Source organism: Lolium perenne, chromosome 1, assembly GCF_019359855.2.
Source record: "Lolium perenne isolate Kyuss_39 chromosome 1, Kyuss_2.0, whole genome shotgun sequence".
Classification (NCBI taxonomy): Eukaryota; Viridiplantae; Streptophyta; class Magnoliopsida; order Poales; family Poaceae; genus Lolium; species Lolium perenne.
The window spans coordinates 81795388-81807647 of NC_067244.2; the positions used below are offsets into that span (position 1 = coordinate 81795388).

The following is a 12260-nucleotide window of genomic DNA, read 5'->3' on the forward strand; positions in this document are numbered from 1 at the left end:
CAAAAAAAAATTTAGCTTGATACGAATAATATAATTTTACTCCCAAATTAATTAGTCTTCTTCAACAAAATGTTACACGTACATAGGGCATGTGTCTTGGTGGAACGATCCCATAAAATTCACACCAATGTGATGCATCTACATGGGCCATGTGTCTTGGGGCACGATCCCGTAAAATTCACACCAATGTAAAGTTTGTATAACGTTTGATAAAAGTTAGGTGATAAGATGATAATACGATTTGTAGATTTTTAAGAACAGAGACAGTAGGAAAAATTAGGATAAAACCCATAAATCATAAATAGAGTAGCACACGCTTATGTACAATCAGGAAAATAGAGAAACATCATTAGGCTCACAGACCCGGTAATCAAACATTAAATAAAAAACTATCTGATGGGTGAAACACTATGTAAATGGTCTAACATGTCTTACTACAGGGTGTTGATTGTATACAATAATCAATAGCCTATACAATGTTTGCTCGATGGATAGCCAGGCTTCTCCAATAAATTGATGTATATGACATACCAATAGAGGAAGGTCGCCGTCACTTCATACTTCGTGGGTATAGTGTTGTACAATGGATCTGGAAGCTGCCATGATCAAGACCCTGGATGGAATCTCAACAACAACCATGTCTTAAACCTGGTAAGAAAGGACGGGGTATCATATTAGCCAAGGCAAATCATTTTTTCGATTGATCCATCAGTCGGTACATATTTTAATTTCCGAAAGAGTCAGGTGGGAAAAGAAAGACTCACAAAGTATATGTAAGGGAACATAATAATATACATGCAAGCCATTGATTATTTTATATTTCTGTCAACCTCTATTTTCTGGAAAATTTCACCCAAATTTTTGAAAGGTATGCAGTTTTCAACCAGTTCATTGGTGTGTGCATTCTTTTGATCTTCTTAGACATGAATTTTCATCATCGAGCAAGTGAAAAAAAAACATAGTTAATCTTTCTCTGGGAAACATTGTCTGATATCTCACATTCAAATTTCCACAAACAATTGTGTCATCTCGGACTGTGAGTAAAAAAATAGTTAGAATGGTTATAGAAACACCATGTGAAAACCATGTCCATGGAGGCATACCTCTTATCCAAACATATATCAAATCACCACTTCATAACATAGACATTCAGAAAATAGCAACGTCCCTACTTCCAAGACTAAGTAACAAGTGTCCATCCAAAGTTGTAAAGAAGTTTACTGTTTATGAAAGAACTATATTTTGTACAGATCAATAAACTGGCCGCTATTTCAATGTGTCCAACCAAATTTCACAAATAAATATTACACGAAAAGCCTGGAACATGGTCTACAATTTTTATTCAGGGTGTGCCTTGACAGCCCAAGGAAAACCTTAATAGAAGATGTTTGAACGTTAACACTGGCTAACACTTCTGAACCTTAACTCTCAATGTTGGCATGCACCCGTACTAATTTTCCAATTTGCTACTGTAAACTGAACAACATGTCTGTCTTTTCATATATAGAAACTACAAAACAAACAACACCTGCAGAATTATTTTAGGGAGTTCCAACTCTGATTTTTCTCTTCATTGGATATAGGGACAGAGAAGAAACAAAACATAGCTTAGCAAACCCAGCTAATTAACCATTTTTATCCCATAGTAAATCCATCTATTGACCATATGCTTTGATTCTACCGAGAACCAGAAACAACAAGGGAATGCTAAGATAACATACCTTATGCCAAGATGGAGGCCGTCAACCTGTACTCCAGCAGCAGCGGTGACCCAACGACAGCGGAAACGTTTCAGCATAAGCAGCGACCCACATGAAATGCTGCTGAAATGAACATGGGTTTGTCTAGCATCATTTAATTTTTACAAGTGAGAGAGCTCTTGATTGTACATGTCCCTACTTCCACATTTCTAGGCAACTGAGGTGCGTCGGGTACTGGAAAAAATCCCACGTGATTAGACCCTTGTTATTCGCACGGACGTTTGCATCAACTAAACAGAGTGGATGAGATTAAATAGCAAGGTTATATAACAACAAAAATAGAGAGAAGTAATCCTTCAACAGCCACAAGTAAAACGATCAGCTGGTCATGGGAGTTACTCAGTGAACATTCCATCAGTGTAATCCACCGAAACAATCAAAGAGAAATGATAAAAAAATAATTGAGATGCTCCAAAACAGACCTCATTTGGCGGCATGGACTACAGAAACAACGGATAATCTGAAACAATGGTTTTCCGTGGCCACCTGCATCCTCGGATGATAGCTCCATGAGCTAGACATTCCACCGATTAGTCACTCGCTCCCAGCAACATATATATTGATATCATTTGTTCCAAGAATTAATCTCTCTAGAGCCATTTTTTTTTTATTCATGAGCAATAATAAAGCACATAATCGACTTCGGTTGTAGACCACAACAAATTCTAGATCACATAGATTTACAACGTGAAAATTATTGTGTATATTTACAATGATCGGGGATTTGTATTATTCTAGATCCCATGACATGATCCATAAATTTATTTAAAGTCATTTTGACATATTAAAGATGATGCCCTCGCATTTGCCGAGGGCCACTAAGCTAGTTTCTCAAAATAACATATGTATTCTATTACAGATGCCCTCATCAAGCTATCGTTAATCTAATTTAGCTAGAATATTTTTATTCAAATTTTTAACCCAAATATGGATATTACTCAGAGAATTAGACAATACACAGTAACTGAGATAATTACACGGCCAGGATCCTATACAGGTCCACAAATCGTACAACACCACACTTAATTCAGTAGGAGTATATAAATTGCTTTGCAGAAACGTTAGGAAATGGATTAGAGAAAATTAAAAACATGAGAAGAATTGGGTGTGATCTTGGGTACTGACCACTCCTCAGCCCCTCCTTGTCGTTCGTTACAGTATGTGATGTCCCTTGGATTATAGCCAGCCACGTAGGCTAAGGGCTCCCTCGACACAGTCGGCGGAATTGGGGTTCTTGTCGGCGTACTCGCCGACCTGGTACAACACACTGACAATCTTTTTTGCTGCCTATAGATGTCTGCAAAACTAAAGACATAAATCATAACAGGGCATCGTTCAGAGCTCCATCTACCAACTGTATTACTTCAGCAAACAAAATTTGTGATGAAATCACGAAAGTCAGACTGGATCCGCCATCATATTTCACAGGAAAATTTTACATTCAAAATACAGGCCATGCATAAACCCTTAGTCTATTAATGATGAGCTCTTGACCAAATTGCCAAAATGATTATTTAATGGAGAACAGAACTCCAAAACAAGAAATAAAATTTAAGAGGGAAAATACAATTACTTTCCACGTTTAATTAGTCGCTTCTATGCTACAATGTTGAGACTTTCCCTCAAGGCATTATTTTCCAAGCCTAGCAACATAGTTTGTTGAGTAAGAACTCCATTTCAGCAGACATTCGTATCACTTCAGACTGCATTATTCAGATATGTATATAATATAACAGAAATCAATAGCCATAATTGCCATGAGAATATGTAAAAGTTCCTTGCAAAAAAGAATCACGTGCTAGTTAGACTTTACTCCACGACTCCTCAATATACTGGCCTTCATGATTATGATTAACAAGGGAAAAAGCTAAATGCCTAATGTCATAATTTGAGAAACACATATTATCAGCTAGTATATTTTCCATAACCGAAATTACTTAGTAAGTAAGTAAACAAGCAAATAATCATAGGACTGCTAGATGTCATAGAAATTTCATAGCACAGAAGCATCATAATTATTCTTAACTTGTTCCACGGGGAGTGGCGATCTGATCTTCAAATTGCACGTTGACATGGACAACCAAACCCAGCAGAACACCATGGCACTTCATGAATTTTAGCCAACCTTAGCTCTTTGCACCCTCAAGAGATAATAATAACACACCGAGATGAATGCCAACTGCTAAGTTGAGGAGAGAGGAAGAGAGATGGAGCGGTCAACTGCTAAAGAAGCCTCTCATCTGGTTTCCTCTCCGTGTTCCTTTGTCCGTACATCAATTGAAGGCAAAGAAAGCCACAAACAGCAGCCAATACTGGCAAACACAAGTGCTCTCGGAATGTAGTGTCTGAACAATAATAGCATGTGCAAATATTTCATAGAGTAGAGGACAGTAAAGGGGCCAGATGTTGGCAACATGCTGTTGTAAGGAGTTGAAAAAAATGGCCAGAAAAATAAAGCAAAAATAACTTGACCAGTGAACAATTGTCAGATAACATAGCAAGGTAAATAGATGCATTAGTATGAATCTGAACTGAAATACATGCTTCAAAACGTAAACTGCAGCCGCATCTTCATGGTTCTTGATCATGTGCCGGACACATTCCATTTTCATCTTAACCAGTGTGACCAAGGTAATATGCTTTCCTGAACCACAACATTCAATTGTCATCTGAACCGGTTGGTAGATCAATATAGCTTCCTGCAAAAAAAAAGGTAGATCAATATAGCCAAGGCAACGGGCAGTAGATGCATGATGATTCGTCAATGTTTCTTGGTGCCCAGTTATTGTTCACGCAGATACATTTTAAAAGTTATTAAGTCACCTTTCGAATCCTCCTCCAAATATATAGAGAGGAACCTCGATCTTTGTTGACGGCGCTCCTCCCGTAGGAGCAGCGGCTGGCACTCGGTGCTCCTCGAGGTGATGGCAACGGCACGCTCCTCCCGATCATCTCCTCCTGACAGAGCAGCGGTTGGCGCTCCTCCCTACCCTCCACTGTCACCAAATTGCACTGGCGTCTTCTTATCTCTGGGCTGTTACATGGCGAGGCACCGACATAAAACCACAACTTGGAGGAGAAGCGCCAGCTACATGTAAAAATATAGTAACCTCAGTTTATGCCTAATCCATACTGATGCATCACAGAAGCAGAACCCATACGGAAAATATAAGTAATGGAGATGCAAAAGATAGGAGAGCTAACTTGTGCGTTACACAGGCATAACCGATATTAATTTCAGAACCTATAAATTGATAAAAGGGAAAATAATTAGTATAAGCGAAAAGTTAACTCTTCAGAAAATCCAAATTCATTCACGCCCCAAACAACTACCTTTATTATCAAAGTTTTTCTGGTCCGGCACCACTAACATGAGAGTAAAAGGGAATCTGTTAGACTTTGCTTTTTTTCCAACCCTTACCTCGCTGAATTTGAATGAGGATTAACATCGATAGGAAAAGTAAGGCACACAAATAATGTAGCTACCTCAGAATGGAGGCCTAGCATAGTTGACCGACCTTTGTTTAGAGATGATCTCCATTATGAGGTCTCGGAAGTCACTCCGCTCGTTCAGCATTTCGGCGCTCGCATAATCCAACACCAAAATTAGTAGTAAGCGGTGTCCAAGCCGAAATTTTAAGACACTCTCCACTGCACCTAGTAGTTTTTAGCCAAAATTCGTAAAATTTGTGAGAAAATGTCGGCACAAATACCTGGATCTTTACTGAACCCAAAAATCTCTTCATCTGTGCTCAATCAAGAGATCAAAACAGGGAAGAATCTGCTTCGTTTTTTTGTCGAACTGATCCAGATTCATTTCTCTCCCTCTGTCATCGATCTGAAAATCAAGCTCTTACTGAAATTCCTAGACCAATTCTAAAATAGGACAGATCAGCAATGGGTAATACTGATATGGTCTACTACTATCAATGGTCTGTACCGCACGCTACTGAATTATGTGGCTCTTTTTGGTGGTAGGCAATCATGAATTTATCTCCTATCTATAGAAGAATTGATCCGTGTGAAGTTGCTAAGGAAAGATCGGCTCAAGGAAGAACTGATCCAGATTCATCTCTCTCTCTGTCATCGATCTGAAAATCAAGCTCTTACTGAAATTCCTAGACCAATTCTAAAATAGGACAGATCAGCAATGGGTAATACTGATATGGTCTACTACTATCAATGGTCTGTACCGCACGCTACTGAATTATGTGGCTCTTTTTGGTGGTAGGCAATCATGAATTTATCTCCTATCTATAGAAGAATTGCGAAGTGTGAAGTTGCTAAGGAAAACACTGTTCTTTTCTGCAAAGATGAATGGAATAGCAACATCAATATGTTGTCCAATGAGCGCAGATTTTCGTTGCAGATTTGAGAGATTCAAATGAGTTGTTTGAAGTTATTCATCTACCATTATCAACAGAGGCTTATCAAGCAAGCCAAATTTGGAGTCATTTTATTATAGATAGTTGTACTGGATATGGCAGTCATTTTTGTTTCATGTGACTTTGGAATCATACAAACTATTTAAAATTGTCTTACCATTAACTTTGAGTGGGCATCCAATGTTTACCCCATAAGTATATTGATATTGGTAACATATATCCTTTTTTCAAACAAACAAAATGTCTAGTGATATCACCCAGAGTATTTAATAGGGCAGCTATGAAATTTTGGCAAGTAATAGCTTCTGAAAAGGAAATACCATGGAATTAAATCTAATAGAGACACTAAACGAAAGTTGAACGCAAAATAAGTAACTGGGATCATGCTTAAGTAGGCTTGGTAATATAATAGAGAACGGAAGTAAATCTAATGGATACATTAAGAGAAAGCTAAATTATGTCAGGTTTACAGTCTTGCATAGCATACATAGCAGTACATGCCAATTGCGTAGAGGGAGAGAGTGAACCAACTAACTAAAAGGAAGAACCATAGATATGGGAAAAGCTAGAACAATGGAAAAGCTAATAACTGCAAAGTTTATATGTCTGATTTCTGAAAACATTACACGCTGATGTGCGCCTATTGTTTGTCAATTAGCTGAGAAGAAAGTTATACTGCAAATAGAACACTTCTTTAGCTAGTTACACACTGCCATTGTGCTGCTCGTAAGTGATACGGCTTCAATATGAGGTTGCAAGTGTACATCTTAAGTAAGCCTGAAGATAGAGATGACTTTTTTACCTCGGGATGGTAGAGAGATGGAGAGATCATCAGTGTTGACACCTTGCCAGGGGTCAAACCAACCATGGTGAATCCCACCACTGCACCTTCGGGCCGTGGCTCAACATTGCAGATGCGATCCCGGAGTAGAGCCCAAGGCGGATATCCTGAACGACAAATCAATGACATGCAGAGGGTACATAAGCTATAATTGAATGGTAGTGAAATAGCATGCCTATTACATGTGTCATTTCACGACAAACAATCGAGATTAATAACAAATAAATGGTAAAGATGAACTGTAGTCACCCATTAGCTGTTTTTTTTTCCAAAATGCAAACTCAAAATTTAATAACAAGAAGTATTAAAGAGCATTTCCAGCCTCTCAAAACAGGGCACTGGAACCAGAGATTTCTGGACACCCTTGAAGCTGCTGGTAAACAAAAGCAACTCCTAAAGGTTATAAAAGTCGATAATAAACAACAAATAAGGTGAAACATGTGAATTTGGACCTAAAATAAACTATGGGAAAATATTTACGGGAATTCATGAAAAGGAAAATATGGAAAATCTTTACCTGAACCCGTCAAATGACTTAATCTGCTATAACTAACAGCCAATTTTTCACCAACTTTTATTATTTTTAGTCAGTGTTCTAGACAAAACCCTAGTAGATGGAATTTGGTGTTGTTATGGAAATATCTAACCCGGCAATCAAACAATATTTTAGAATATTAATTTAGAGAAGTCATTGTAGATTGCACTAAATACAATAAGTGTGTTGTCGCAACAATGCCATGCAGAATAGATCAATGATATGGCGAAAACCTGATTTCTTTCCGCCTCTTACGCTACGACCCACTGCCAGTACTCATGTTTCCTTGGCCAAATTTCTTTCTTGGTCATGTGTTTGCATATAGTTGAGTGTGCATGGAATTAAGCTTGCCAAATCTTCATCCTTGGAGCCCCTTTGGACTGGTCCCTGCATCAGCTAGTCAGGTGAATTGTTGTTTATACTCACTACACCACATCAGACTCATATGGTAGCATTACAAGAAAAAATCACCTTCATCTCGTAAGCCCAAAGAAATGGCTGCTAGAACCCCATCATGTCAACTTTTCTTTAACTCAAGAGACAGTAGTTCATTAACATGAAATGACCTATCAATTGGACAAAATTTAACATCATCCAATAAAAACAGTTAATATTTGTGTCCTAAGACCACACGGTGCAGGCCCTGACTAACCTAATACCATGGAGATTAATGTACAATCACCTGCGATATCTAGTATGTCATTTGGAGAGGCTTCCAGCACATCTTTGATCAGCGTGTGACATTGGTACTGTACTTAGTTTACTCTGGATCAGAACTGAAATTGATCTTTGAAACTAATATGAGCACAGCCAGGGGAGGTACGGGGGACATTACCTGATGTGACCTCTACATCCCAACGCCGGCTGACGCGGCCCTCTTTTTCGTCCATTGCCGTATTCACTGCTACTCCCGCAGTCTGCAAAAAGAGGAGATGAGAAGACGGCGGCCCATTGATCTAGGGTTTGGGAGCTGCAGGGGAGGGACAACTTAGGGAGAAATCACAGAGGGCAGAGGGAGGGAAGAGTGTCAGGAAGGAAGAAGAATGCAGAAGGAGGGGCCTACATGTGCTACTGCCGCCGGGGTGTGCCTCTGGCCGATCCTCTCCCCGCGCTGCTGCTTCTGCTCATGTGGAGCAGCACGAGCCGGAGGTCTGGATCCCAGCCTCCTTTGCTGAGGACGACAGGGAGGGCGGTGGCATAGCATAGGTGGCACAGCGAGGCGGCGGCAGACGGCGGCGCTGCTGCCGCATCCTCGTGCCACGGCAGCGGCGGACAGAGGCGCTGCTCCCGCATGCTCATGCCTTCCTTCTGCTCCCCTTCTCAACGAAACAGAGAGTGTTTGCCATCTCTCTTCCGGTAAAGGGGGGCTCCAGAGAGGGACGTGGGGGAGGAAGAGGGGCTGGCGGCGGGGATGGCGGCGGTGGCCGTCGCACGCGCACGGGAACGGGAGGGGAGGAGACGGCGAGCGCGAGGCGGCGGCGCGGCGCGAGGGGAGAGGAGGGTAACGAGCGACGCGAGAGGCTGGGCCGCGAGGGCTTCACACGACCCGTGGATAAAAAGCGGGTTCGCGCGAGGGCCGCCTCGTCCTGGACTACACCAGTAAAAAAATGGACGGACAAGATTACCAGACATGTAAGATCCAACGGCTCACGAGCTGAAATCGCTGTGAAGCCCCCTATGGGGGGCATCATATACAACTTTAGACTAGATTTTGATGTGCGCCTTGGCGCACGATCCCGTGAAATTCGTATATAGGTGGAAAAGCGATTATACTTTTATTAGGACTTACAAAATGTAGTGAATCAGAGGAAATTGCAAATGCGGGCTATGGGGGGAATACTCAGCATGATTGTTCTCATTTTCAACCCAAGATCATAGATAAGGCACAACCATCTATAACATAGTTTAATTCATCATCGAGCATGCACAACCATTTATAACATATATTAATTCATCATCGAGCACACTTCCCAAATATTTGAGGAATCAGTCACCCTTGCTGAAGCCAGATTCTAAAAAGTAGATTCCTAATGGGTACATTGAACAGAAGAACATGATCGACCCTAACTACTGTGACTTGATAGGGAAGGTGGGCAACATCGGTCCTCAATGTAGTGGAAGTCGCCAATGCAATGATAGTAGATAAATTAGCAGTGGCTTTATCGCTCGGCTGCAGTGCCACCCAACCCAGGTGCTTGTTTGTCCTGAATAGACAACGAAAACATGTATATGATAAATTAGCGTATATCACTAATTGAAGAATAATTAAAATTACAGTTTAGATAGACATCCAAAAGCTAAATTATCATAGCTAAGTTGGAGAATTATAAAATATGGCAGTGTTAACGTATGTAGTCCAATGAATAATTATACTTTACTTCATATAACTACATCTCTGTAGTCCAATGAATAATTATACTGAAATGTTCTGAACATGAGAACCTACTCTTGGGACATGTTGGAAGGCGATCAAACAACATTTATAGTAGAGATACTCAGAAAATTAATGATGAGGAAAATATTCTAATACAGTGATATGCAAAATCTTCAAACCATGTTTATCAACAAAAAATTCTACAAAAAGTGGCAAATGAACTACAACCAAAAAGAAAACATTAAGCACCTTGGGGCACGATCCCGTTGATCTCGTACATCTCCATATTTTGTATTACACCACCAAAAAACATGCGTGAAAACAATAATGGGTTTATGCTTTGTTTGTGGATTTAAATCGCTTAGTATGATAACACTCTAATCACTAATGTGCATTGTCATGAAGTCTATGTTTGTAACTTTGGTATTTTGCCTTGGTTGTCCAGGCCCTGTTTTGATATTTCACTTTCCCCGTAACTGAATATTCTAAAACAACAATATTTCAATGCCAAGACAACAAATACTACAATTACCAAGAAATATAAGACAGCAAGCCTAATAGTTGAAGTTAGAGTAGAGCTAGCGGAGTAGCATACACTTATATACAAGCAACGAAGGACGGAAATGTATAGGATTAAAAGCACTTCCCACTAAGAACCAACCATCTGCAGATATAATGCTATACTAAAACAGCAAACCATGTTTACTCTGGTTGTAATACAATAAGCAGCGACCATCTGCGTAATTAGCATATTTTTGTTCTTATCTAGCAATGCACCACCCGTCACTATACTGACTATCTCTACACAATATATGAATAATTATCTATAGAGCATACCGTGCTATATGCATATCGGTAAGATAGCACATACCAGCATACATATACTACAATGAAGGCCAGCCAACCAAATTTCAGGTACGGTAGGCACGTTGAGATGAACCAGTGCAATCACCTACTGGTACATTTAGTCATCGGATCACTGACCATAATTGTCGAGGTACTCCCGTAGTAACCAGGGAACTGATCACCCTCGCTTGAAACATAGTGTGTCATAAGGATACTTGCCCACTTTGTGTAGAAGGATAGTTGATTCAGATATGAGTTGGTAGTTGTGATGTACGTTTCTAGATATCCAAATGAGTGGACATGTTTTCATTATCTAGCTATAAGAGGATCCAATGGTGTAACCTTCTTCAACTATTTGGTACACGTTGTCATTTGTTGTAGAGACATCTACTACGAAATCATCCCAACTTTAATCTGTGTGTATTTATAACCAATAATAGTCTACTATTCATGTCATTCTCAATCGTTTGCCTGAAATGACAATACAATCAGCGAGGAAATTGTAATTTTAGGACAGATACAAAAATGAGCTCAAAATTGAAGTAGAAAGAATACACCCTTGAACCTTACATGGTGTATTCTACAAAAAAAATATAAAGTATGATGTGTTGCTGAGTCTTTACCTTCCATGGACTGATTGGTTCATAAACCTCTCTAGCAGGCAGGTTGCAAGAGACTCTGATCCCTTTTCCCTGGCAGGCTATCAGTATTTACTTACATCGGCTAGTGGCCACCACATCTTGCAACACAAATTCAGCCATACCCAAATCCAAGCAGCTAGATCTGTAGCTACAAATGACAGAAAACTAATGCATCAGTGTGCAAGGCAGACACCAGTGCTTGCATGTCTTCTTAAGGCTATTGCAGACAACAATTGAAACTTATCTCAACTCATATCCAAAACACTGGGTAGGGAAAGACTAAATAAATAAAATTTGTACTGCGCTACTTTAGAGAAAAAAGACTCCTCTTCAGTTCCTAAAATAATAACCCTAGAGAGAAGCAGTCACATCAACAATATAAACTCTAGGGCAATTGTTAAAACGTGTAGTGCTGGAGCTGCTGTAAAATAACCAAAACATTAGAGGGCAGATAATCATGGCGCCACACATAAGGATACACACCAATAGCATAATCAATGACAACACAAATCATAAAAGCATGTATCTCAGTACGAACCATATCCGGCGTAATAGTTTCATAGTTTCAAAAGATAAATCTAGGTTGTCCCGCAAGAAAGTGTGCAAGCACTGCACAGAAAATTCCACGACTGATACGACTGTTCAGTAGGTTCCCTCATAGGCTACACAAACAGATTTTAAACATAGAACAATGGCGAAGAATAGTTTAAATTTTTTTACATATCTTGTTGTCTCTAATTATTTAAGTCATGGGTTTGGCATATGCCGCTAGAAACAAAAATGTCCTTTGCGGATGACCTACTGAATTGGGATGCACAAGCAACATTGTTGCATAATTAACAACAAAAGAATTAGAAATCTAATCTCAATGAATTGAA

At 39.6% G+C, this 12260-nt stretch overlaps 1 protein-coding gene across 16 annotated transcripts; it reads right to left on the bottom strand.

Annotated features, from left to right (window-relative positions):
* Positions 1-276: 276 nt before the first annotated feature.
* On the bottom strand, positions 277-9042 carry LOC127303341 (uncharacterized). 16 transcript variants are annotated; one of them, XM_071828412.1, is made up of 15 exons: positions 8585-9027; positions 8357-8438; positions 8204-8270; positions 7993-8087; positions 7755-7908; positions 6948-7093; positions 5279-5598; positions 5094-5185; positions 4965-5004; positions 4584-4848; positions 3787-4459; positions 2886-3065; positions 2183-2274; positions 1722-1934; positions 277-648 (listed from the first exon to the last, which is right to left on the bottom strand). In XM_071828412.1, the coding sequence occupies exons 7-11, from the start codon at positions 5335-5337 to the stop codon at positions 4034-4036; spliced, it is 882 nt and encodes a 293-aa protein (XP_071684513.1). In that variant the 5' UTR covers positions 5338-5598; positions 6948-7093; positions 7755-7908; positions 7993-8087; positions 8204-8270; positions 8357-8438; positions 8585-9027; the 3' UTR covers positions 277-648; positions 1722-1934; positions 2183-2274; positions 2886-3065; positions 3787-4033. The 16 variants fall into 16 exon arrangements, 12 of the variants coding, with proteins under 12 accessions (XP_071684513.1, XP_071684514.1, XP_071684515.1 ...); XM_071828413.1 differs by lacking the exon at positions 2183-2274 and having other exon boundaries at positions 1722-1820; XM_071828414.1 differs by lacking the exon at positions 2183-2274 and having other exon boundaries at positions 1722-1823.
* Between the last annotated feature and the right edge of the window lie 3218 nt (positions 9043-12260).